This window comes from Macaca nemestrina, chromosome 12 (assembly GCF_043159975.1).
Source record: "Macaca nemestrina isolate mMacNem1 chromosome 12, mMacNem.hap1, whole genome shotgun sequence".
NCBI lineage: Eukaryota > Metazoa > Chordata > Mammalia > Primates > Cercopithecidae > Macaca > Macaca nemestrina.
In genome coordinates this window covers 9559333-9583344 of record NC_092136.1, presented here as the reverse complement: position 1 = coordinate 9583344, position 24012 = coordinate 9559333, and the positions used below count along the sequence as shown (strand labels likewise).

General features: G+C 60.1%; 1 protein-coding gene across 8 annotated transcripts; it reads right to left on the bottom strand.

Annotated features, from left to right (window-relative positions):
- Window positions 1-584: 584 nt before the first annotated feature.
- On the bottom strand, window positions 585-23077 carry LOC105469536 (CDC42 binding protein kinase gamma). 8 transcript variants are annotated; one of them, XM_011720707.3, is made up of 37 exons: window positions 22807-23077; window positions 20228-20319; window positions 20064-20147; window positions 18667-18762; window positions 18238-18386; window positions 17620-17713; window positions 17167-17367; window positions 16787-17035; window positions 16216-16295; window positions 14743-14840; window positions 14568-14648; window positions 14263-14366; window positions 13982-14161; window positions 13625-13714; window positions 13362-13483; window positions 13209-13281; window positions 12937-13043; window positions 12736-12850; window positions 12314-12462; window positions 12151-12239; window positions 11810-11862; window positions 11623-11721; window positions 11485-11544; window positions 10789-10894; window positions 10368-10501; window positions 10146-10285; window positions 9969-10050; window positions 9059-9275; window positions 7758-7820; window positions 7035-7634; window positions 5280-5377; window positions 5122-5206; window positions 4873-4993; window positions 4664-4781; window positions 4278-4404; window positions 4077-4162; window positions 585-2125 (listed from the first exon to the last, which is right to left on the bottom strand). In XM_011720707.3, the coding sequence occupies exons 1-37, from the start codon at window positions 22964-22966 to the stop codon at window positions 2069-2071; spliced, it is 4659 nt and encodes a 1552-aa protein (XP_011719009.2). In that variant the 5' UTR covers window positions 22967-23077; the 3' UTR covers window positions 585-2068. The 8 variants fall into 8 exon arrangements, with proteins under 8 accessions (XP_011719009.2, XP_070930443.1, XP_070930442.1 ...); XM_071074342.1 differs by lacking the exon at window positions 22807-23077 and adding an exon at window positions 22311-22681 and having other exon boundaries at window positions 13625-13681; XM_071074341.1 differs by lacking the exon at window positions 22807-23077 and adding an exon at window positions 22311-22680.
- Between the last annotated feature and the right edge of the window lie 935 nt (window positions 23078-24012).

The following is a 24012-nucleotide window of genomic DNA, read 5'->3' as shown; positions in this document are numbered from 1 at the left end:
CTGGATACCCATGGTGTGCCCTTCGGATCCACTTCCCTCTTCTCCACTCTGCTCTGTGCCAAGACTGGCCACTACAACCTACAGTTACTGAGTTCTCTTTTTTTTTGAGATGGCGTTTCACTCTTGTTGCCCAGGCTGGAGTGCAATGGCGCGATCTTGGCTCACCGCAACCTCCGCCTCCCAGGTTCAAGTGATTCTCCTGCCTCAGCCTTCCAAGTAGCTGGGATTACAGGTGCCCGCCATGATGCCCGGCTAATTTTTGTATTTTTAGTAGAGATGGGGTTTCACCATCTTGGCCAGGCTAGTCTCAAACTCCCGACCTCAGGTGATCCGCCTGCCTCGGCCTCCCAAAGTGCTGAGATTACAGGTGTGAGCCACCGAGCCAGGATTTTTTTTTTTCTTCTTTTTTTGAGACTGGGTCTTGCTCTGTTGCTCAGGGTGGAGTGTGATGGCGCAGTCCACCCACTTTGGCCTCCCAAAGTGCTGGGATTACAGGCTTGAGCCACTGTGCCCAGCCAGTTCACTAAATTCTTGGGGTCTCTGGCTGCTGGTTGAATTTGGACAAAGGGAGGCAGGAGACGGGAGGGAGTGAAGTGGAGGAATTTATTTCCTAGGCTGCCTTTCAGCTCAGCCATGGTCAAGTTCTACCAAAAGCCAGAGCTCCTGTCGAGTAGCGCCACTGCCTCTTCCTGCCTGGGTGGTCTGGGGTTCCTAACAGCTCCTCTCTGCTGTCCAGGTCCTGGGGCACTGCCATTCATTGGTGTGTTCCCTTAGCACTGTGCACGCTTCTGTCAACTGTCCCTTCATTAGTAAAGTCGCTTCATCTACCCCATTTGAATTGATTTGTGAAAATGCAGGGAAGACAATCTGGTCTGTAACTGTCTGTGACGCCTTCACTGTTCCCTCCATTCCTAATCCCCCACCTTCTGAACCCCAAGATGACAGATCCAGGCAAGGAGGCCAGCAGCTTACAAAGCTGTCTTTATTGGTTTCTTGCTGCCTCACAGAGCATCAGGGTCTGTCCCTCCTGGGAATGTGGCATTTGAGGAGATAAATACTTATATTGCCCCCCACACTTCAGTCGGGGGAGGTTTAATAAAAATAGTAATATAATAACAATATAATGACTGTGATCAATAGTAAAATGCCCCCTAGGTTCCCCTAACACACAACTGGTTGAAGCTTCGAGAAAAAGGGCCCCCATTTCTGGGAAGGGCCAGAGTGTGCCGGGAGACCCTCCAGTGGCCCCCACTGGGTACCCATCTCCCACCAAAAAGCCCTTATAAATACCCTCCCCATCCCATCCCTGTCCAGGATTCTCTTCCCCAATGGGAGGATTGGCTGACAGCGTCAGCCCCACCCACCGCACCCCTCCCCAGAGAAAGGACCCTTTGTTCTCCAGACTCCCTCTCTCTTCCACCTCTTTTTGTCTTCCTCCTCTTCATCGCTTCTCCTCCGTCCCTCTCCCCTCTTCCTCTACACGGCTTCTGCCTCCTTCCAATTCCTATCACCTCCTCCTCCACTTCCTTCCTCCTATCCTGTCTCTCACCTCCTTTGCCTACATCCTTTCTCTCCTTCTCTATCTTCCCTTCCTCTGGATCACAGTCTGTTTTTCTCACCCAGATGCTGAGCAGAGACCGGGACATGCCCCATCTTGGCCTCAGCTGGGAGTCAGACAGTCCACAGATAAGACCCCCAACCTGTTCCCAGAGACCCAGTCCCTCTCCATCCCTCATCCCAACTCTTACAAGCCTCTGGGGGCTTGGCACTGGACACAAGAGCTTTGGCACAATCACCCCTGGACACCAGGACAAAAGGATCCATTCTATTCCCAATGGCTTAGAAAGGCTGGGGCTGGGAACAGAGAGGTAAGGCAGGGAATCAGGACTGGGAGTCAGGACCCCCAAGTCCTGGGAAACCAGGGAAGCCTTCCAGTCATTGCCCAGCCCGGGCCCTCCCTGAGTCCAAATTTCCATGTCCCGGACCAGCCGGAGTATGGCATTCCTCAAGTTCTTCGCTCCCTCATGTCTTTCTGCCCTGGGATTGGGGTGGGCCCTAACAGAGGGCATCAAGGAGAGCTCTCCAATTCAGGGGATAGGGGGAGGCTTCGGGGCCGCTCTGAGACCTGCCAGAGAAAGAAAAGGAAGTCGGGGGGTAGGCTCAGGGAGGACTCTTTCCTCACAGGGCCAGTGGCTCCTGGAGGCCCCCTTAGTATCATCACCCACTGTATCAGGGCCCCTGGAGGAAACCAGATGTGAGGTGGGCAGTGGAGGTGGTAAAAAGGTCACTGGAAGAACCTGGAGAACTCCTGCTTAACCTTGAATGGATTCAAAGTCCTTTTTTTTTTTCTTTTCTGAGACAGAGTTGTGCTCTGTCGCCTAGGCTGGAGTGCAGTAGTGGCATGATCTTGGCTCACTGCAACCTCTCCCTCCCAGGTTCAAGTGATTCTCCTGCCTCTGCCTCCCAAGTAGCTGGGATGACAGGCATGCATCACCATGCCTGGCTAATTTTTCTTTTGTTTGTTTTTTGTTTGAGACGGAGTCTCGCTCTGTCACCCGGGCTGGAGTGCAGTGGCATGATCTCGGCTCACTGCAACCTCCGCCTCCCAGGTTCAAGCAATTCTCCTGCCTCGGCCCCCCAAGTAGCTGGGATTACAGGCATGCGCCACCAGGCCCAGCTAATTTCTGCATTTTTAGTAGAGACACGGTTTCACCACGTTGGCCATGCTGGTCTCGAACTCTTGACCTCAAGTGATCCGCCCGCCTTGGCCTTCCAAAGTGTTGCGATTACAGGGGTGAGCCACCGTGCCCAGTGAATGTTCATTCACTCCATTCTTCCTTTAGTCGATACACATGCTTCACTCTGGGCAGAAGAATGAAGCCTGACCCCCACCACCAAGGAGCCCACAGTCAAGGGAGGAGAACAGGCACCAGAAGAAACCCATGGCACAGCAGGAGCTGCAAGGATGGTGTGGAGGGAGCAGGGTGGCAAAGGTGGCACCAGCCCCAGGGAGGCAATGACTACCTGACCAAGCGGCCAGGAAGGCTCCTTTGAAGATGGTACTGGTGGGTCACCTGGAGGGCAGTCTGGTGTTGGTGAAGGTGAAGATAGGGACAAGGCATTCAAAACAGAGGGGACTGCAGGGGCGAGAGCCTGCAGGCATGGAAGAGCATGGTGAGCCCCAGGGCTCCGAGCGGCCTGGTGTGACAGGAGTGGGTGCATGTGTGTGCTGGAGACAGTGGGTAAATGTGTATGCTGGATGCGTGGCTGCAGGGGGAACGGGAACCTCCCCAGCTTCTCTTAGGTTTACCCCTGTCCTCATTCAGAATGGATTGCTCCCTCCTCTGATCCCCCCAACTCCCTGCTGTGGACTGAGCCTCTGTTAAGAATCCTAAGAGTGGCCGGGCGCAGTGGCTCATGCCAGTAATCCCAACACTTTGGGAGGCCAAGGCAGGTGGATCACTTGAGGTCAGGAGTCCGAGACCAGCCTGGCCAACATGGTGAAACTCCATCTCCACTTAAAATACAAAAATTAGCTCGACATGGTGATGCATGCTTGTAATACCAGCTACTTGGGAGGCTGAGGTAGGAGAATCGCTCGAACCTGGGAGGTGGGGGTTGCAGTGACCAAGATTGTGCCACTGCACTCCAGCCTGGGTGAAAAGAGTGAGACTCCGTCTGGAAAAAAAAAAAAAAAAAAAAAAAAGAATCCCAAGAGCTCCCCTTCTGTGGCACCTTCCCCATGCCAGGTGCTATGCTGAGCCCTTCGCAGGTATTATCAGCTCATCCAGGCCTCCCAGGAACCACATCATTTTACAGGTGAGACAAGATTAGGGAGGTTGGGCACTTTGCCCAGAGCCACACAGCTGGAAAAGTCAAAGCCAAGATTCCCACCTAAGCTGGCCTGCCTCCAGGATCCTGCTGGTGCCCACTGGTGGGGTGAGACAGGTAAGAAAATCAAGGACAGGGATGGGCTCAGCTTGTTCCCTAGCCTAGGTCCCTGAGCAAGGCCTAGCACAAAAGAGAAATGCCTGACGTTTGAATAGGGGACGGACAAGCCTCCCGGACCCGCTCACCTGCATTGGGGAGGTTGCAGGGCTCAGCGATCCCTGGGGGCAGGACACAGACTCGCTGGACAGGGATGTCCAAGGTTTCCTCTTCACTGCTCCAGCAGCAGATGAGGAGACAAAAATACCAAGATCAGATTTGAGGGATCCAAAGAGGGTGTAAACTTGGGGTGGGAGGTAGCACACTGGAGGCTGAGGGACTGTCCTTACTGGGGTCTGCGTCTCCACCGAGGCCTTCGCTGCCCATGGAGGCTGGGCGCCGCAACGCCTCGGAGAAGCTGTGGGGCCGCTGTGGGCCAGAGGAGCCGCGAGAAACTCGGCCCTTCTCTTCCAGAGCCTGTTGGTTGACAGTGCGGAGGGGCTGGGACCAGGAGGCACACGGAGGCCAAGAGGCCCAAGGCACAACAGACCAGGACAAATGAATGCCACTGGGCCCCCAGCCTGGATGTACTTAAGTCCCAGGTAGCAGAAGGGTAAGTCCCAGGCCTCAGGGGCCCAGGTAATTACAGAGGCCTGTGATTGGCTAGAGCTCACCAGAGGCCGGTGATTGGCTCAGCCTCACCAGAGTAGCTTGTGATTGGCTCCAGAGGACTAACCCGGGACGTGTCCCTGGCGCCGGGCCGCCCGTTGGCAGGGCCCACGTGTACCAGGTGGTTGAAGTTGGTAGGCGGTGAGATGAGCTTGGAGCGCACAAAGGGGTCCTTTAGCATCTCCCTGCGGGAGGAGAAGGCGTAGGGAGTTGGTGGCCAAGCTCCACCCTCCCTTCACCCCGCCCAGCCTCAACCCCCGCGTCGTGCACGCGCACCTGCGCTGCTGCTTCTGCTGCTCCTCCGACACGCGGAAAAAGAAGCGGCGCTTGCTCTTGGTGCGGAACAGCTGGCGCCGGCTGTTGTCGGTGAGGTCCGGGATGTCGAACTCGTCCTTCTCTGTGGGAGAAGCGGAGAGCTGGGCTGTGCTCACACGTTCCTGGGGCCCAGTCAGCTGGCGTTCACGGCCACACAGCCACACGTGCGCACTGGTGAACGCACACACCCGTACACACGAACTCCCTCACCTGCCAGCTGGTTCCTGAGGTAGGTCAGGCGGACCTTCTCGGTGCCGTAGAGGAACAGGGAGCCCTCTGGATTGAGGGGCCGCACCTGAGGCAGCAGGCACAGAGGTCAGGCCACGCCCCCACCCCGGTGCTGCCCCAGGGCTCTGGCGGACCCTCACCTTCTTGAGCGGCACGGTCTGCACCCATTCTGCCCTCCTCACGTCAAACACATCGATGGAGTTCTCGCTGAACACTGTCAGGTAGGGGGCCGCGTACCCTGCGGGCACGCCACGCACCTCTGAGCTGTTTCCCCCTCTGTTTCACAGGGTACACCCTGTCCCCTGCCGCAGCACAGTAACTACCACACCCCACGCTAAGGTCCATCCTCTGAAGACTCCCTGTCGCCCCGCCCAGCCTCCACATCAAATCAGAGACAACCCTGGACCACTCACCACATGCCTGGCTCAGTTCTAAACACGACGTGCTTTTCCTCCCTTAATTTTTTAACAACTCCGAGCAGGTACTATTGTTATAACCCCTAATTTCCAGAGGAGGGAATGGAACCCCTGGAGCCATGTGGTCAAGGTCAGGTCACCCAGCTGGTCCTGAGAGCTGCGATTTGGCCCTGGGCAGCTTGGGTGGTATGCAGCACCCAACCCGCAGGCCCCACCCCAGACAGCCATTGCTCACCAAGGACACTCTGCCCCTCTCTTCCAGCCCTTACCCATCATGCTAGTTACTTGTGCATGCACCAGACTGCCCCACCGCCTCATTCATTCATTCATTCACTATTCCACCCATTCCTCCCAACCCGTCGCCCCTGGAGTGTGCCAGCCTGGGCTGGGTGCTTGATGTGGATGAGGAAACCAGCCCCGGCCCATTCTGTGGGACCCCAGTGCACCAAGCCAGTCATGAAGTGGAGGTGACGAGAGCCATGACGAAGGTCTAGATGGAGAGGTAGTGGGGCAAAGAGAAGGAAAGGACCAATGATGGGGAGGCAGGGCGGGGAGCATGAAGGCAATGGTGACCACAGCAATTGCAGCGGCCATCTTTGGAGCGCCTACCAGCTCCAGGCCCTGAGCTGACACTGGGGCTGGACCTAGTTAAGAGTTTGCCAGGTACAGGCCAGGGTTGGTGGCTCACACCTGTAATCCCAGCACTTTGGGAGGCCGGGCAGGGGGATTGCTTGAGTCCAGGAGTTTGAGACTCCCAGCCTGGGCAATATGGCAAAACCCTGCCTCTACGAAAAAATACAAAAATTAGGCCGGGCGCAGTGGCTCACGCCTGTAATCCCAGCACTTTGGGAGGCTAAGGCAGGCAGATCACGAGGTCAGGAGTTCGAGACCAGCCTGGCCAACATGGTGAGACCCTGTCTCCACTAAAAATACAAAAATTAGCTGGGTATGGTGGCGGGTGCCTGTAGTCTCAGCTACTAGGGAGGCTGAGGCAGGAGAACTGCCTGAACCTGGGAGGTGGAGACTGCAGTGAGCCAAGATCACACCACTGCACTCCAGCCTGGTGACAGAGTAAGACTCCTCTGTCTCAAACAAAACAAAAATTAGCCAGACGTGGTGGCACACACCTGTGCCCCCAGTTACTTGGGAGGTTGAGGTGGGAGGATCACTTGACCCCAGGAGGCGGAGGTGGCAGTGAGTCGAGATTGTGCCACCGTACTCCAGCCTGGTGACAGAGGGAGACCCTGTCTCAAAAGAAAAAAAAAAAAAAAGTTTGCTGGATACAAACGAAAGGAGAGCAGCCCAGGCAGGAGAGGGGCATGAGCTCAGCATGGAAAAGGAAGGTCCCCTGCAAGCCACGGAGGCCAGGACAGGGTGGTGTTGGGCTGGAGGATGCAAACTGGCACCAAAGGCCTCCAATGCCAGGCTCATGAGTTGAGGCGCGACCTTGTCTTCACCCATACACTGAAGGTGCCTTACCCCAGCCCATGGGCGCTGCTGGCCACAACAGCTCATGGCCACGAGACTTGCGGCCTGCGCCATCCACGTAGATGCCAGCAGTGGTGAAGAGTAGCAGGAACTCGCTGAGACTAAGCTCCACGGCACCCAGTGCCTCACCCAGGCCCCCGCGGGATGGTGGCAGCTCCTCAGGCACCAAACCGGCCCCCAACGCCAATGGCGCAGCCTCATTGAGCAGCGGGTAGAGCGCAAAGCCACCGGCAGCGCCCACACATAGCCGGTCGCCCAGCAGCTCCAGGCTCTGCACAGTGGCGGGTGCCTGCAGCTCACGGATACGGCGCTGCCAGGGCCCAGGGCCCGGGCCCAGCTGGTAGCAGAGCACCTGGCGCTTGACGGCTACACAGAGCACTGGGGTGCGGGCCTGCAGGATGCTTCCAGCTGCCAGTGCCTGGCAGCCTCGAGACTCGGGGATCTTGGCACCTGCTACCTCTATGTTCTCCAGCTCCGCCAGGGCAAAGAGACGCACACTGGGGCCGCGGCCACACAGCACAACCAGCAGGCCTGCGCTGGGGCTCAAGGCCAGCTGCTGCACGCGCCGGCACTCCCCCACCTGGAAGATGTCTGCAGGGTTGGCGAGGGGAGAGGGTCACTGGCAGGTGGTTGAAGAGTGACCCGTCCCCATCCTCCTCGGCCTGCTGGGGCTGCCCCTGCCCACGCCCACCCTAGCCCAGCCTTGATGGGTACCGTTGCTGTGCAGATGGATGACAAAGAGCCCCTCCTCGGTGCCAAGCGCAAGTCGATCCTGGTCTGGTAGAGGGAGGGAGAGGGTCAGAGGTCAGCAGCCTACTCAATGACACGGAGAGTGTGCAGTCCACCTGCCTTGCTGTGCCTGTTTCTCTTGAGGAAATGGGGGTGGCGATAATCCCGCTGTCCCTGCCTCACTGACCCTTCTCTCCCAGTCTGGACAGGCTCTTTCAGAGGGGTTGGGGTGAGGCCCATCACCTTGAGCTGTGGGATTTCAGGTAAGTCAGGTCACCTCTCAGAGCCTTGGTTTCGCCTTATGTAAACTGGGGACAACGATGGTACTTTCTCAGAGTGGCTCTGGGGAAGCGAGGAAGCAGGGAGGGTTCAGCAGAGCCCCTTGCTCAAAAAACCCCCTCCCCTCTGGTTCCTGACTGCTCCAGGGACCCACACAACCTCTCCTGTGGCTCCCGCCCTGAGAGCGGGTGCTGGCTCAGGGCCTCGGCTGCCGGGGGACGCCAAGGAACTTTGTTTCATGCCTCTTTCCCAGCCTCAGTTACAGAAGAGCCCTGCTGAGCCCCAGGTTCAAGGCTGAGCACAAGTGAAGCTCTTGGCAGCTCCACCCAGGAGATGTTATGAGGCTCTGGGTGTTCTACAGCAGTCCCCCAGTCCCCTAGCTTGTAGTGAGACAGCCAGGACTGAACCCTCATTTCTCTCTTTTTAAAGCCTTTGTTCCAGCTGGGCATGGTGGCCCATGCCTGTAATCCCAACACCTTGGGAGGCCAAGGCGGGTGGATCACCTGAGGTCAGGAGTTCGAGACCAGCCTGGCCAACATTGTGAAACCCCGTCTCTACTAAAAATACAAAAAGTAGCCAGGCAAGGTGGCACATGCCTGTAATCCCAGCTACTGAGGAGGCTGAGACAGGAGAATCGCTTGCATCCGGGAGGCGGAGGTTGCAGTGAGCTGAGATTGTACTGCTGCACTCCAGCCTGGGCAACAGAGCGAGACTGTCTCAAAAAAAAAAAAAGAAAAAAAAAAAAGCTTTTGTTCCTTCCACTCGCTTGAGATTCTTTTGGAAAAAGCAGAAACTGAGGCACAGTGAAATGGAGTGGGGATAAGCCAGGCCCCCTACCTGGGGGCCCAGCCATGCACACAGGGGGCTGGAGCACATATGTAGTGCAAGGCAGTCTGTGTCTCGTGGCTGCAGGGAATGGGTAGTGGCGGTGGCCCTTGGGACTGTTCCTAGACACCAGCACTCCTGCAGGCCTGGACTGCTTCCTCCAGTCCCCTCCACCAGCTCACCGAGGATGGCAGCACAGAGCGTGTGGGGCAGCAGCGGCAGCCCATTGTCGTAGGCCTCCTTGAGTGTGTACACGGGCCGGGGTCTTGGCCGTGCGTCCAGCAGCAGCCGCTGCAGCTCACCCAGCACCTGCAGCCAGCGCTCCCGCTCCCCCTCGCTCTCCGCCAGCAGCAGCACAGTACACGTAGTGGGCGGCACTGCCAGCTGGGAGGTCGTCACCTGTGGGCAAGGACCCAAGCTGAAGGGCTGTGGGCCAGAGCCATCTGTCCTCCCTCCCTTCCTGCCTCCAGCAGCCGCTGTGCCCCGGGGGCCTAGCGTGCACTATCAGCAGCAGGGAGTAGGCCGGACAGGCATACAGACAACTCCAGAGCCCTGCGACCAGCGCCATAATGGGGCAAGGACAGGCCTAGTGGGAACACAGAGGGCCCCAAACTCGGGCCAGGAGGTGAAGGATGACTTCCCAGGGGACCAGACATTTCTGCTGGAGCCTGAGGGACGACTAACTAACCAGGAGTAGTCAAGTTTAGGAGTTGGGCGCCAGTGCAGGGCCGGCAATTCTGTGCAAAGACACAGGTGAAGGACCGAGAATGTGGTGCACACAGGCACGGGGCACCCTCAGAACTGGAGAGAACAAGGTGTGGCCAGAGCAGAGAGGTGCCAGGGAGAGGGCTGGGGAGGCCTGCAGGGCCAGATCCTTGGGGCCTCAAGGGCTAGGTCAGGAGCACCCCGCAGACAACGGGAAGCCACAGTGGATCCGAAATGAGGTAAGACCCGGCCAGATGCTTGCGTGGAAAGCATGTTGTGGTTGTGGGCTGGCCCAAGAGGGCAGTATGGAGTGGGCGGACAGTGGCCAGAGTGGGAACAGCATGGGGAGGTGGATGGCGGCTGCTCCATCTCATCCCAGGCACTCACCCTAAAGATGCGTGGCAAGTCCCTGGATTGAGCATGGATGACATCAGAGGCCAGAACGGGAGTAGCCGAGAACTGGGGGTCCCTGGGAGGTTCACAGAACAGGTCAGAGGTCTCCCTGTTCCTGACTGCCCCCCCTCACCACTAGTCCCTTACCCCCTGCCACTGCCCAGCACCCACCTCAGATCCAGGACCTGCAGGAGGGCCCCGCTGGGCGGGCTGAGCCTCGGGTCAGGGGCGTCAAACAGCAGCAGGCGTGAGTCACTCAGGGCAGCAAACACCCGCTGCCAGCCCCGCCGGACACCTGAGGGCCGCGGCACCTGGCGGAAAGGCAAGCATAGGAGGACTGCAGGGGCCCTCAGCCCCCCATGCCCGTCTTCCCCTCCCTCGGCCCCCACTCACCGACAGGAAGCCCTCATAGGCAGTGCCTGTGCCCGTTTCAGGGTGTACTCCCAGGGCTGTGCGGAGGAGGTCAGGGGGCACGGGGCAGGGTGGGGCCTGTGGGGCACAGGTTGTGTGACAAAAGTAGCCGCAGGCTGTGGGGAAAGTGGAGAAGGTGGATGAGGTGAGGCTGGGAGGGGACAGCCCCAAACCAGGACTGGGGCATGTCCAGAGCCAGCTTCCCTGAAGCCACAGTGGCACCTGAACTGTCCCCAATTCCTCATCAAGTGAGAAAAGGAACAGAGCTAAGCAGGAGGAAATTTGACCAGCAGGTGCCAGTGACCCTGGGATAGGAGAAACAGCCTGGGTGTGCCAGGGCCACACACCTGGGACCGTGGCTGGAGCATAGTGGGTGGGTGTGCGGTGGGGTGGGGACTCTCACCATCACAACCCAGGCCCTGGCGGCCCAGGCCCAGCATCAGCGAGGTACAGCGGAGACACTTGGTCGGGGATGGGAAGCTCCGGGGGCGCAGGGTGTGTGAGCCGGGCTGGGGAGGGGGACAGCCATTACCCAAGGCCTTCCAAGACCCCATGCCCCATCCCTGAGGGGTCAGGCGAGACAAAGGGCTGAGCCAGGCGGCAGTGACCTCTGAGTCCCAGCCATTCTTTTTTTTTTTTTTTTTGTTTTGTTTTGTTTTGAGACGGAGTCTTGCTCTGTGCCCCAGGCTGGAGTGCAGTGGCGCGATCTCGGCTCACTGCAAGCTCCGCCCCCCCGGGTTCACGCCATTCTCCTGCCTCAGCCTCCCGAGTAGCTGGGACTACAGGCGCCTGCCACCTCGCCCGGCTAATTTTCTTGTATTTTTAGTAGAGACGGGGTTTCACCGTGTTAGCCAGGATGGTCTCGATCTCCTGACCTCGTGATCCGCCCGTCTCGGCCTCCCAAAGTGCTAGGATTACAGGCTTGAGCCACCGCGCCCGGCGAGTCCCAGCCATTCTATAGCAGCAGGCAAGCTCATTGCTACCACCTCCACCCCAATTGTGCCTGCTGGCTACAATGCACATGGAGTGTCCCCTCAGGGCCCATTCAGCCTAGCAGAACTGCTTGGTGCCCCCACCCCGCTTCCCTCTGGGCACTGACCTTAGCAGGAAGAGCTTCTGTAGAGGCTGTGTTGGCAGTGGGCGCTCTGGGGAACACAGCCTGAAGGAGGGCGGGGGAGCAAGTGAGATGGGCAGGGGCGGCGCCCAGCCCCCCTACTATGGACCCGCCTGTCCTCACCCCCATGCGCAAGCTGCGTCGGCCCTCTGGCCTCAGCTCTGGCTCCCCTCCATGCCTTGTGGCCTCTCCTGAGATGCCAGGGTCCTTGGCAGAATCCTTCTGCGGATGGGAGAGAGAGGAGCAAAGTCAAGGTCCCTGTGCCTCTCCCAGGACTCCTCCCCAACAAGCCCCTCAGCCTGGTCCTTACCTCTGAGCTCCAGAAGGACAGGAAGGGAATCAAGGAGTTTGAGGGCTTGGTGTCTGCAAAGAGAGGGTAGGTCACCGGCCTGGGGTCCCTGGCCTAGGAACTAGGGGCCAGGAGGGGCCTCAGTTCCCACCTCAGTAAAATGGGAAATGACCACAGGCATGGGGCAGGGCTAGGCAGAGCAGGCACTCAAGAAGTGCTGGTCACAGATGATGGAGTAAGTAGCAGAGTCCAGGAACAGACTCCCGTCTCCACCACCCTGCCAGGCCATCATGGAGACCCCTTGGCAAGCGGGAGGCCATGGGGGAGCCTGGATCCGGGGCAAGCAGTCGGCAGCCACTCACCCCCCGGCCCTCGGGCCCGCAGCTCCTCCCGCAACATGGTGAGCTCCTGCTGCAGGGACTGGCTCTGCTTCTCGGCCTCCTGCAGACGGCTGGGGAGAACAGCAAGGGCTCACCACCAGCCTCTGTGCGGGCCCTGGCTCCCAGCGCCTGCCCCTAGCCTCACCGCTCAGCCTGCAGCTGGGCCTCCTGCACCTGCGTCAGCCGCTCCTGCAGGCCCTGCTTGGCACGGATCTCAGCCTCCAGCGCCGACTGCAGCTCCAGCCTAGCCGAGGCCTCCATTTTCTGCAGGCGCCGCGCCTTCCACTGGTGGTCCTGGTGGCCATGGAGCACCCGTCTAAGATGGGTTCTAGGCCTGGCTGCCTCAAGGATCCCCTCCTACCAGAGCATCCTGCTACCCATGCCACCCGGCCAGGCTCAAAGCTCCAGCTCGGCCACTGACCCACGCTGAGCTCAGGGGAAGCCACTATTTCTCGTGAGCTCAGTGTCCCCACCTCCAGTAGTGACCCTCAGTAGCAGGGATCCTGAGGCTCACGGAAGGTCAGTGACTTGCCTAAGCCAGCCCCCAAGGGCATCTCTGGGGCTCACCAGTGGCTGGGCAGGGAGCGTCTGGGTGCCCACGTTCCTCAACGACTCCAGCTCCTCTGCCATCTTGGTGGCCAGGGCCTGCAGGTAGCCTCTTGAGACCTTCTCATCGTTCACCCTGATTGGGAAGGGGCTCAGGGTCATGGGCTGGGCCCTCAGTCTCGCCTAATGCATTCCCCACCCCGACCCACCCCCGGTACCCACCAGCTGAGGATGTCGGCGAGCTGGGCCTCCCAGTTGCTCTCTGTCTCCCGTCGCTCACCCTCCAGCCGCTGCTTGCTCTCCTGCTCCTGGGCCAGCTCTGCTTCCAGCTGGGGCCGGCCAGAGGAAAGGTCAGCCCCAGGCCCCAGCAGTCCTGGGACTGCTGTCTCCCTATAGGTACCGCAGCACCCCAAGGCCCATCCATGTCCACCCTGCTCACTGACTCCCCATTGCCTTGTCCATCTGTCGTGCCCTCCGTCCGTCCCCCTGCTCACCCGCTCCTGCTCCCGGCTCAGCCTCCGGTTTTCCTCCTGCAGCTGGCACAGAGCCTCCTCCTTACCACTCGGCCTGGGGAGGAGAAGGCCAAGGCCATGACTCCCCGCCCAGGCCGGGTCCGGCCCCTCCCTGCCACCAGCTGCCTGGCTCACCTGTGGCTGTGGGCCTGCTCCAGCTGCTCTCGCAGGGCGGCCACCTCCTTCCTCAGTTGGGCCTCCTGAGGCCCACCCTCAGGGGGTCCCATCCCGTTGGTCTCAGAGGCTGTGTGGATGGTCTTGGGGACATGGAGGGGGTCAGGGCAGAGACCCAAGATGCCATGGCCCACCCGCCCGGGACACAGGCCTGGCCCTGAGGCTCTGAGTGGGGTCAGACTGGTGGGGAAGCGCCTCTTGCCAAGGGGGGAGGACTTGACTACCTTGGCCTGGGAAGACTCCTCAAGGCGTTGCTCCCACTGTCCCTGCAGCTGCATCACCTGCCGGGTCAGGGAGGACACCTGGGCCTCCAGCTGTGAGGGGTGCAGAGGCAGGCCAGTGCCAACTCTGCCCTTGGCAGCCCCTCTGCCCACCTTGCCACGAACTCCCGACTCTGCCAGCCACAGTGGACGTGAGGAGGCATGGACTCCCAGATTGCCCCATCCCAGCCACTGTCCCCTGGGCCCAGCCTCTGCCAGCTACAACTAGGGGGCAGCATCTCCCACCAAGCTCCCCATGCTCCCTCCAGCCACACTGGGGGCAGGGCCCAGATGCTGTCCTTTCCCACCCTGGTCACCCACCTCCCTCTGGGCAGCCCGGGCTTCCTCCAGCTGGGAGCTCAGGGCCTGGGTCTGGATAGCTGTGGCCGCCTCTCTCTCCTGGGCCTCCTGCAGCCTCTGAAGCAGCTTGTCCTGCTGCCCCTGGGCCTTGCAGAGCTCCTGCTCCTGAGCCTGCAGCCCTGCCCGACCCTTGGCCAGCTCCTGAGGAGACAGGGGAGGGAGCAGGGAAGGACAAGGCCCAAAGTCAGGCATGAACCATCCACGGAGCCCAGGGCCACTCACCCACCTCACCCAACCCTCACCTGGTGAAGCTGGTCAAGTTCCTGCCGCAGGTCACTGTCCTGACCTGGGCTACCAGGTGTGGGCCCATCCAGCTGGGACAAGGAGGCCTTGTCCCTCAGCAGCTCTGCCGGGAAGAGTCACTGAGACCTCAAGTGCTGACAGCCCCAGCCTCTCACCCCGGGAGCGAGTCTCCTTGGCTTGTTTTCCATACACAGGCTCAGAGAGTGCAAAATGCTCCCCCAGGATCATACAACGTGTCCAGGGCAGGGGCAGGACCTGAGCCCAGGTGGGACTCAGCCCCGGTGGGGATGGGTGGAAGGGATACCTGACAGCCTCTCCTGTAGAGTCTGCACTTCCTTCCGTAGCTGCTCCAGCTCCCGATGGTCAGTGGCGGCATGCAGGGCCTCTGGAGGGGATGTGGTACCCACAGGTGAGCCCACTCTCGCAGCAGCAGCCCCTAGGGCCAGCACACCCAGGCCCGGCCCAGCCGCTCCCTGTACCTTGGTGCTTCCTGCTCAGCTCCACCTTCTCCTGCTCCAGACACCGGAGCTTCCGCTCCAGGGCAGCCCAGGCCTCAGAGCTGCTCTCAGGACTGTGACTGTGGGGGGACAGGGGCCACGCGTGTTGGTAGAAACCTCACCCGACAGAGTCTCCTTCATCCTCCTGCATCGAATCACTCATTCATTGTGAAACAGCCAGAACAGACCCTGCCCTTGGGAGACCCCCGGCTGATTCCACGGGTGGCAGCCCAGGGCAGCGGCTTCAGGGCACAGGCTCCCAGTCCCCAGGCCCAGGTTTAAGCCCTTGTCCTGGCCCTTACAAGCTGTGTCACTTCGAACCCAATGTATTTTAGCCTCAGTTTCCCCAGGGGAAGATGGTGGTGACGAGGCCTCTCCCAAGGGCTGTCGAGGACAGGATGTGGTGACGGTGGCCCGGCTGGCCCCGAGGAGTGGGGGTCGGACCCATTTCCTTCCTTCCACCTCAGAGCACACTGCACCAAGACCTCACTGCGGTCTCAGGCCAGCCCCTCGAATAGGCGTAGGTGGAGATCATCCCACCCTTTTTTTTTTTTTTTTTTTTTTTTTTGAGACGGAGTCTCGCTCTGTCGCCCAGGCTGGAGTGCAGTGGCGCGATCTTGGCTCACTGCAAGCTCCGCCTCCCGGGTTCACACCATTCTCCTGCCTCAGCCTCCCGAGTAGCTGGGACTACAGGCGCCCACAACCGCGCCCGGCTAATTTTTTGTATTTTTAGTAGAGACGGGGTTTCACCGTGGTCTCGATCTCCTGACCTTGTGATCCGCCCGCCTCAGCCTCCCAAAGTGCTGGGATTACAGGCGTGAGCCACCGCGCCCGGCCTTTTTTTTTTTTTTTTTTTGAGACAGTGTCGCTCTGTCACCCAGGCTGGAGTGCAATGGCACGATCTCAGCTCACTGCAACCTCTGCCTCCCGGGTTCAAATGATTCTCCCTGCTTCAGCCTCCCAAGTAAGTGGGATTACAGGTGCCTACCACCACACCCAGCTAATTTTTGTATTTTTAGTAGAGACGGGGTTTCACCACGTTGGCCGGTCTGGTCTCAAACTCCTGACCTCAGGTGATCCACCTGCCTCGGCCTCCCAAAGTGCTGGGATTACAGCCATGAGCCACCGTGCCTGGTCCATCCCACCCATTTTACAGAGCCACAAATGAGGCCCAGGACCAGTAGCGGCCTTTGAACCCTACACCTCTGGCTCCAGGTGCAGCGCACCCTCGCCCTTCGTGGAAGGCACCATAAGAGCCATGTGCAGTCACGGGGCCCCGCGGGACCTGCGTGTGGCCTCACCAGGACCCCGAGGATGAGGGCTAGAGCACCTGCCATGTGCAGGCACTGGGGAGCCCTTCTGCCCTCCTTCCCAGGGCCCCAGTGGGCTACGTGCCCAGTGTGCTAGGTCAGGCAACCCTGAGCCTCCCACCAGGTGTGTGAGGACTAGCCTCACCTGCCCGAGGTGTAGGTGAAGCCCACAAATGGCAAGTGGTGGCCGGAGAAGGCCCCGTGGGAGGGCGGTGGCAGGGTCCCCTGCAGAGGGAGAGGGAAGGAGAGTCAGAGTCCACAGGCCGAGGCCTGAGGCCCGAGGCCACAGGAGCCCCCGGGACCAGGTGCAACCTCCTCCTGCTCAGGTGGGAACTCGATGGGGTAACACGGCCCAACCCAAACAGACCCCCAGCTCCCGTAAGTCTCCTAAGAGCTGCTGGGAGTTTTCTTCCTTATATGGATTCTAGTTAATAGGATGATGCCTGTGGTCAGACGGCCTTGCCTTGACACGGCCCACCTCAGTGCAGGCGAGCATGGGGATCCTGTGGGAGATGCTGCCCCACCCCAGTTTGGCTGGAAAAGGCTGGGCCAGGGGATGGCAGCTGGAATGGGTCAGTCTGGGAGTCCATAAATCATAAGCCCTGGTGTCTGAAAGCCTCATCCCCAGCCCACCCCAGGGGACTTCAGAGGGAGGGTTCCCCCAGCCAACAAGAGGGTAGGGCAGCTCCCCTCCTGCAGTAGCCTTTGCCACTCACTGGATGGTTGAGGGTGTCGTCATCCACGTCAAAGTTGGAGGTGTCCATGGGCCCCCGCAGCTCAGGAATATAGGGGGCTATGCTGCTCGCCAGCCGCTCCCAGTCCACGCCTTCGAAGAAAGGATGGTTCCGGAAGTCGTCCAGCCCACCACGGCCCAGCCGCTCTTCCTGGCGACACAGCAACTGGCGGATCAGGTCTTGGGCGCTGGCTGGCACGTCAGGCATGTCTGGGGGGAACTGCAGGTGGTCCTGTGGGTCAAGGGAGGGGGCAGGCTGGGTCAAGTGTCCAGGAACTCAGCCTCCCCTGCAGGTATTTCCAACCACACAGACTCGGGGGGTCCCACTGCCCCCTCTGGAAGCCCAGAGCCTGGCGTCCAGACCTCGTGGTTCATGATCTTGCCGTAGGTTTCCACCAAGGACTCAGCATAGAAGGGCGTCTCCCCAAAGAGCAGTTCATAGGCGCAGACTCCAAGCGACCACCAGTCACACTGTGGGCCATAGTGGCCCTTGCCCTCCTCCATGGCCTGCAGGATCTCAGGGGAGATATAGTCCGGCGTCCCTACTGCCACTGATGAATCCACCTGTGGGTGGTGGTGGTGGTGAAGCCATGAGGACGGCTTCGGACTTGGCTGGGGGGCTGGGGCTGCTAGCCCCTCGCGATGGCCCTGTCACCCCTACTCCGCCAGGCTGAACTGCTGCCCACCTGGGGCCTGGGCCTCACCCACCTTCCCTGGGGAGCCTGATGCCTCTGCACTAGGCCTGGGGCCTCCCATTTTCCTGAGAGCTTGGCCTGCCTGGTATCCCCTGCCCCCACTTCAGAGCAGGGTCCTTACCATGCCATTGGTGTTGAGACGCAGGCAGGAGCCGAAGTCAGCCAGGCGAATGTGCCCGTTCACATCCAGCAGGACATTGTCTGGCTTGACGTCCCTGGGGGATGGCAGGCAGGGAGAGTGAAGGGCTTGACCTGCGTGTAAGTGGCCATTTAGGTACATGCCCAGGTGCACATGCACAGTGTGTGCCAGCACCAGCTCACACACATTCCTATGTGTAGGTGCTCATGTGATAAGCAACATGTGTGTGTGTAGATGATCCCACAGGCCAGAAGGAGGAAGACGGCTAGATTGTAGAAAGGATGTGTGGGGACAACCCTTGGAGGCGGCAGAGTGTGCTGTAGGGGATGCAGGAGTCAGACTTCCCCAGTGCAGACCACAGCCTGGCCACCCGCGAGCCGAGTCACCTTGAGACAGGTGTTTCCCTGTGCTAAGCTCTGACCCCCTCAACTGTAGGCCGGGGACAGTAGCAGCCCCTGCCACAGAGGGCTCTGATTCCAAGGAAGCACACGGATGAGGCACCCAGCAAAGCGCCTGGCATGTGGTGAGTGCTCAGCCAACATCAGCTCTCCCCAGCACAGCTGGCAGGGGTTGGGCAGGGCAGTGCCGTTGGAGCCTCACCTGTGGATATAACCCAGCTGGTGCAGTGAGTGGATGGCCAGCACCATCTCAGCCAGGTAGAACTGGGCCAGCTCAGGCGGGAGACGGTCCTCAAAGCGGCTCAGCAGCGTCAGGAGGTCCCCACCGGCATAGTAGTCCATCACAAGGTACTGGAGGTGGGGGACAAGAAACAAACCTGGGGAAAGGGCGCACCCGGCCACTTCACTGCTGTCCCACAGGGCTCTGGGAAGGCAGGGCTGCATCTCCCAGCAGCTCTGGGCTGGCCAGTTCCCAGCCAGGGCTCAGGCAGGAGGCAGCAAGCCCAGGAGATGGTGGGAAGTGGGAGTCTCTTGGTCCCAAGAGGGGTCTTTGGGCCCAGTGCCCCTGGCCCCAAGGGCCCTCTCCTGTGTCCCTAGGATGCTCCTCTTTAGCCCCGCCAAGTATCCTCACCAGGTATTCCTCGTCTTGGAAGGCATAGTGCAGAGTGGTCACCCAACGGCTGTCCCCTTTCACGAGCACATCCCGCTCCTCCCGGAAACATGCTGTCTGCAGCAGGTTTGGGGAAGTAAGGGGTGGGGTGGGATCAGAACCCAAGATGCCCCCCTTCCCAGCTCAGGGGATGAAGGACTCTGTGAGTCTGGGAGCTTGGATGGAGGTCATAGCTCTACTGTCCCCTGTCTGGCTGCGACTGAGCCCAAGCCCACGCTCTATGGCTCTGGGCCTCAGCATGCCCATATGGAAAATGGGAATGACTGGTTGCTTTCAAAAGGGTTTATTAGGCCTGTAATCCCAGTACTTTGGGAGGTCAAGGCAGGCAGATCACTTGAGATCAAGAGTTGGAGACAGGCCGGGTGCGGTGGCTCAAGCCTGTAATCCCAGCACTTTGGGAGGCCGAGACGGGCGGATCACGAGGTCGGGAGATCGAGACCATCCTGGTTAACATGGTGAAACCCCGCCTCTACTAAAAAATACAAAAAACTAGCCGGGCGAGGTGGCGGGCGCCTGTAGTCTCAGCTACTCGGGAGGCTGAGGCAGGAGAATGGCGTGAACCCGGGAGGCGGAGCTTGCAGTGAGCTGAGATCCGGCCACTGCACTCCAGCCTGGGTGACAGAGCGAGACTCCGTCTCAAAAAAAAAAAAAAAAAAGAGTTGGAGACCAGCCTGGCCAACATGGTGAAACACCATCTCTACTAAAAATACAAAAAACTTAGCTGGGTGTCGTGGCACACGCCTGTAATCCCTGCTAGTTGGGAGGCTGAGGCATGAGAATCCCTTGAACCCAGGAGGTGGAGGTTGCAGTGAGCCGAGATCACACCACTGCATTCCAGCCCGGGTGACAGAGTGAGACTCCGTCTTAAAAAAAAGAGTTTATTGTAGGCTGGGCATGGTGGTTCACGCCTGTAATCCCAGCACTTTGGAAGGCCGAGGCAGAAGGATCACCGGAGGTCAGCAGTTCGAGACCAGCCTGTCCAACATAGCAAAACCTCATCTCTACTAAAAACACAAAAATTAGCCGGGTGTGGTGGCAGATGCCTGTAGTCCCAGCTACTCGGGAGGCTGAGGCAGGAGAATTCCTTTAACTGGGAGGCTAAGGTTGCAGTGAGCCACTGCACTCCAGCCTAGTGGATACAGCAAGACTCCGTCTCAAGAAAAAAAAAAAAAAATTAAAAAATTAAATAAAGGATTTATTGTGAGAAAGGTAACAAATCAGTGGCTGCTGAGGGTAGCACCCTTTGCCCGGTCTGCAGCCTTGCCCACCCCCCGCCATGCCCCACAGGCCCTGGCAGCATACGCCTCCCCCACACCCATTTGTAGGGTGCCCAAGGGCCCCCCAGACTCCACACTGACCTCAGCCCTCTTCAGCATCTCCCACTTGTGCAGCATTTTCATGGCAAAAATCTGCCCAGTGTCCCTCTGCCTCACCACGGCGACCTAAGACCACAGGCAGGACCGAGGTGAGCCCAGCCCAGTGTGAACACCTCCTCCCCACCTATCCCGGGCCCTTTGCTCACCTCCCCAAAGGCTCCTCGGCCGATCACCTTCAAGATTTCAAAGTCATCTCTCTGCAGACGCAGTTCTTTCACCTTTGATACGAAGGGGCTGGCTGAGGGGACACAGGGCGGGACTCAGAGTGCATGCAGGGAGGGCTCCATTCCCCATCTCACCTTGGGCAAGCCAGGAGCTGCCACTCCTGTGAGCCCAGGCAGGGATGACCTCCCCAGGGACAGCCTCAGGCCAAGAGGTTGGCAGGAGCTGGTGCTCCTTCGGCCACGATCAGGAACGATCAGGAAGTGCGGAAGGTCAGAGGCCGGGCTCAGCTGACTGCATGGTTCCTGGACCTCCCTGGACCCCTGGCCCCAGACTCTAGGCAGCCTCCATCCCAGGGGCTGATGGGACTTGTAGTCCTGTCCAGTCTGCAGTCTGACTCTGCTTGGCCAGGTCACCCTCGGGACCATGGGGACACCATTCCTACCCCCAGCTCGCAGTTCTTGGCCCCCTCACAGATTCAGGCCAGGGCCTGTCTTGGGAAACTGGACGGGTGACATTCCTCATCCTGAGAGAGGCTTCTCTCCCATTCAGAAGCTGTGGGCCTGGGTCTGGGGACCCTGTAGGCACAGAGGTACCTGGCTGGGGGTGAGGCCTGCAGTCCCTAGGGCAGGGAGGACAGGCTCTTTGCTTCCCACGTGGGGCCCCTCAGTCTGGAGGCATGGATGCCAGTCTGCCAAGGTGCCCACGAGATTCACAAACAGGACCAAGATGCCGTTCCCTGGTGCCAGCACTAGCCCCTGAAGGCGTGAGTGCTCAGGATGCCTCCAGGCCTGATTGGCTCTCTCACTCCGAGTCCTGCCTCCCTGTCTGGACGAGGCTTTTGTCTGGTCAAGAACGTCCTCTTTCCTCACATCCCAGATACCTCCAGGAGGGGCAACTCCAGCCACTCCCAGACCCTTTCCAGACCTGGATGAGCCACAGGTTTTGGGAAGGAATTGGGTCTATAGGGAGGCAGGAGTGATCAGTCAGGATGGGGGGCAGCTGTGGTCTGGTGCCCTGCCTCAGTTTCCCCCTGCCAGGAGGTAAACTCCCTGCCAGCTGGGCGGGTCTGTGGGTGGGACAGAGAGCTGCTCCACAGGTTTATCAGGCAGAAGCCCGCAGCGGGGGCGGGGTGGAAACCTCATTACAGAAATGCATTGTCTCTTTCCCAAGTCTGTGTGTGGAGCTGGGGAGGAGCAGCCCCGGGCCTCCCTGTGGGAGTTGAAGCCAGCACCATAGGGACCCACCCGCCAGACAAGCGCTAAAGCCTAGGCCCACAGGCAGGAGAATCCAGGCCCCTGGACAGGCTGCCTAATCCTCTGGCCTCCCACAGGGCAAGGGGGCTCCGGGCAGGAGCAGGGACAAGTAGAGACAAGCAGGAGAGGAATGAGTCACGGCCCTTTGAGTTACCTCGGGAGATTGTCAACAGACGGCCCCCATGCCGGGGTCCCAGGCAGAGGTGCTGGAGGCAGTCAGGGAGGAGCACACATGTGTGTGCAAACACACACACGTGTGTGGGTGTCATGGGGGGTGACAACAACACAGGCAGACACGCATAGCATGAAGGCATCCCAGGGAGACAGGCACAGAGGCAGGGGCCTTCTGACTGCCTTGCTCTGGATGGAAGGGTTGGGGCTAGGGGACAACTCCCTGGCACATCTGGGTGGCAGCATCCCCTCTTCCCCAGGCCTTGTGCCTGCCCAGAGCTCAGGAGCGCCAGGAACGCTAGTTGCCCACTGGGCAAACACCTGCCTCACCCCGCCCTGGCCAGGCCCCATGCCTTTTCCCCATGGCCCGGCAGGGTGTGACCAGGGAACCCTCCAGCTGGCGCCAGTGCCCACAGTGGGTTCAGGGTCACCCCGGGCCAGCCACTCCCAATGACTCAGATGAGTGTACCAGGAAAGGTACAGACCCATCTCCAGCCAGGCCCCCCTCCCCGGCCCTGGGGCCACAGCCCCCAGGGAGCTTGGCCAGCAGCCTGAGTCCACGCTGCAGTGGTCTTGTACGCAGGGAGCTGGGGGGGTGTGTGTTGGTTGCGGGGAAGGTCTGTAAGTGTGCGATACCTACAGATCTGTGTGTTCTGCAGTGCCAGTGCGGTCGGGGTGGTCTGCAGCGCTCTCTGGGTCTCTCCGTGAGCTGTGTGTCTCAATGCATCCGAGAGGAACGAGAAACAGACAGCCAGTGTGTCAGTGGGTGACACGCATGAGGGTCTGTGTGTGTCCTGCGTCAGGTGTGGCCTGTGAGCAAGGAATTCTGTACAGGACTCTAGGCGGTGTACTGGGTACATGCGTCTGCGGTCAACACCTGGGCACAAGTTCGTGTGTGCGTGCATGTGTCAGGGTCTGTGAGAGGGAAGGAGCGTGTGTGACAACTGGAGTGAGGGTGAGGTGTGCAGGCGAGTGTGCGGGCCGCGGGGGTCCGGTGGTAAGCGTCAGGGCCACTGCAGGGAGTCTGCGAGGGAAGCCCGTGGGGGTGCGGATTCCTGCGGGAGAGTCTGCGGGCGCGGGGGTCTCGGCACGATATCCCCAGGCCCGCCCTCGCTCCGTGCCGCCCCGCCACTCACCCCAGCTCAGGAACTGCGCCACGCTGCGCTCCCGCCGTAGGGGGCCGCTGCTGAGCTCGTGGTGCAGCGCCAGCAGCAGATCTAGAAGGCCGTCGAGCCCCGGGCCGCCGCCGGCCTCGCCCGGCGCCAGCCGCTCCAGCGCGCGCAGCCGCGCCTCCATGGCTGCGGCCGGAGCCTTGATCCTCGGCTAGAGTCTGGCCGCCCGCATGCCCACCCGTCGGGCCGTCCGTCCGCCAACCGTCAGAGGCTCTGGCCGCGCGTCCTCCCCCCGACTCTCCCGCCCTCCCCGCTGTCACCTTCCTCCGCCGCCGCCAGCGCGCCCTCACCTGGGCGCCGCGCCCCGCCCCCAGACGGACGGGCAGGTGCGCGCCGGCCAATGGGAGCCGCGGCTGGAGGTGAAGGTAGGAGCGGAGGCGCGCGGGGCTGGCCCAACTCCCGGCCAGGAAGTGCGGGGGCGGGCCGCGGAGAGCAACTGACTTCTGCGAGGGGCGCGGTTGGGGTTCCGCGGAGTCGGAAAGACCTCCCAGGTACCCGCGCGGCCCCAAACCCAGCCCTACCTGGGCCCTCGCTGGGCCCTAACCCACGAGGCGCGGAGCGCTGCAACTTCTCTCGCCCCCTGGGCCGCAGCCGCCTTGCCCTTGGCTGAGGGAGAGGGGGCTAGGGACGCCTGCGGCCCCGGAGCCGGATGGGAATTGTAGTTCGCTCTCTCTAGGGTTTGCCCGCGCTTGGCACCCATCGCCCCCCCCTCAAAAAAAAAATGTTTCTGAGTCTTACTTTGATTGTATCATTAGAATTGACGTGGGAGACAGGAAGGTGGGGTAGGGATGGTCACGCCCATTTGGCAGATGGACACACTGAGGCTTGGGAAGGAGGAAGGGGAATTGAGGGACTGAGGACAAGGTGGCTCCCAAGTTAAACCCTGGGGTGGAGGTGGAGCTGGGCTGGTACCAATACCACAAGCGTTTTAAGCTTCAGTTGGAGCAGGGCCTGAGGTCCGACCTGGAACGTGAAGGGCAAGGAGAGGTCTGAGATGGGCTGGAGGAAGTTGGGGAGGGGAGGGGTTGGCTCTGTCTGGTGGTATTTCTGATTTCTGTCCAGCTGTGTCCAGCTGGGATGGACCAGGCGCCATGAGGAGAGATCAAACGGTAGGACATATCAGTGGCTTCAGACAACACTTTTTTTTTTTTTTTTTTTTTTTGAATCAGT

Bases quoted from the DNA above. Each gene is read 5' to 3' on its own strand.
- LOC105469536 (XM_071074338.1), bottom strand. From the start codon at position 22,575: ATGCACGCACACACGAACTTGTGCCCAGGTGTTGACCGCAGACGCATG. The intron at 13,282-13,361 runs GTGAGCCAGGCA...TCTCCTCCCCAG, and splicing joins GAGCAGGCCCACAGCCACAG to GCCGAGTGGTAAGGAGGAGG. The intron at 10,895-11,484 runs GTCAGTGCCCAG...CCCCCTCCCCAG, and splicing joins CAGAAGCTCTTCCTGCTAAG to CCCGGCTCACACACCCTGCG.